At 35.3% G+C, this 1,753-nt stretch overlaps 1 protein-coding gene across 1 annotated transcript; it reads left to right on the top strand.

Annotated features, from left to right (window-relative positions):
• The first annotated feature begins 265 nt into the window (after positions 1–265).
• Positions 266–1,458, top strand: LOC108379880 (15 kDa selenoprotein). The gene is made up of 3 exons (XM_017636237.1): positions 266–403; positions 473–588; positions 652–1,458. Exons 1-3 carry the CDS (start codon positions 290–292, stop codon positions 1,025–1,027), a joined length of 606 nt encoding a protein of 201 aa, XP_017491726.1. The 5' UTR covers positions 266–289; the 3' UTR covers positions 1,028–1,458.
• Positions 1,459–1,753: the final 295 nt, after the last annotated feature.

Raw genomic sequence — 1,753 nt, 5'->3', positions numbered from 1 at the left:
CATCCGACGGCGAGTTCGCCGGCGAGTCGTGGGCGAACGTCTCCAGCGAACAAATTGTTCGAAGTCGTTTAGCAAATTGGGTAGATTTGTATGTGTAGAATTTTTTTTTGCCGGAAACCGCAAATGGCGGTATCCGTGATTTGAAATCAAGGGCATGTTGTTGTTGTCATCTTATTCTATTTTGGAGCCCTGCATTGCCGACGTTGCTTCAGCTGAAAAAAATGAACCCCGTAATTTTTTTGGTGGCACCCTGTGAAATCGCTCAGATGTCAAACAAGCTGTGTTGTTGATGTTTTTTCTTTCTAGTTATCAAATTGTACGTGTCTTTTGTTTTTTCACTTTTTCATCAATTAAAATTACAAATATGATAAAATATGTTTTATTATTGTTAGGAATATGTGCTGTAAGTACTACAAATTTGATTTTCGTAAATGTACATATATTTTTCATCATATATGTATATTGATTACAGTGCAGCATATTAGCTGAGTTCACTTCGCAAGATTGTCGAGAGCTAGGATTTATCAAGGCGCAGCTGATGTGCTCGTCCTGTGATAAATTAAATGATTTTGGCTTGGATGCGTTAAAGTAAGTATAATTTCGCTACATATACTGTTAAACTACGATATCGTTAACCTGCTGTGTTCACAGGCCACATTGTCAGGAGTGCTGCACGCCAGATAAATTGCCGGCTGTACAGCGGCTTTGGCCGAAAGCCATACTAGAAGTGTGTACGTGCAAATTCCGCGCTTATCCACAAATAGCAGCATTCATAAAAAGTGGCAGACCAGCGAAATATTCAAATTTACAAATTAAATACATGCGTGGCCTTGATCCGATTGTGAAGTTGCTGGACGCGAAAGGCAATGTGCAAGAGACACTTTCGATAACCAAGTGGAACACGGATACGGTTGATGAATTCTTCGAAACGCATCTAGAGAAACCGACAGGAAAGAAGAGCGCCAAGATTGCCTATAGCGTGGTGGAAGAGGAAGATAGTGATTTTCTTGAAACAAACCGAATTTAATGAAATATAGTATTCTTCGTTAGTAAATTTTTGTAAAGCTATTTTGGGTTAATTAAGTAAATTGTATTTATTTGAGTAGCAAACTGTTTTAATTTCATTTAATTCAGGCAATAGTTGCATATTATGTATTTAGAAATATTACAAGTTTAATTGTAGATACATATAAGTACAAAAATTGTAGAAAACGCGTAGCTGGATGTAAGAAGACGTATATATGTTTTAATTCCTGTGTCATTTGTAAAACTACCTCACCTTAATATGCTGTTATCCAAAATTTATACCAATGCCACGCCTTTTTGGTTTTCAAAAATATTGAAGTGATACTGACGTTTTAGCATTGCGTACAATGCCCCGAAGAAGTCGTTCATTTGTTCATTTGCATTACTTTTATTACACGAAAAGCCAATAAAACACGAAATCAAAGCCAAAAACTTGTGATAGTTCTTTAAAAATGTGGGTAACATATATCTAAGGACGATACATTTTGGCTGCGTTTCTTTATACATTCCAGATAATACCATTTCACAGCCAGAGTAAACAGAATGCTTTTGAAATATACGTTAACATATCATCAAAAACGTTCTAAAGTATAAGTAAACAAAAAAGTTTATTATAATCGGTCAGAATGAATACAGAAATGCAGCCTTGACGCGTTTTGACCATTATTCTTTTGTTTGTTTAATGTTTATTATTATTTTTGGCTTTTATAAAAATGCAGTTCAATAT

This window comes from Rhagoletis zephyria, unplaced genomic scaffold, assembly GCF_001687245.7.
Source record: "Rhagoletis zephyria isolate East Lansing unplaced genomic scaffold, Rhagoletis_zephyria_1.1 Rzeph_scaffold_17586, whole genome shotgun sequence".
Classification (NCBI taxonomy): domain Eukaryota; kingdom Metazoa; phylum Arthropoda; class Insecta; order Diptera; family Tephritidae; genus Rhagoletis; species Rhagoletis zephyria.
The sequence above is the reverse complement of the archived record's forward strand: the minus strand, read 5'-3'. Positions and strand labels throughout refer to the sequence as shown.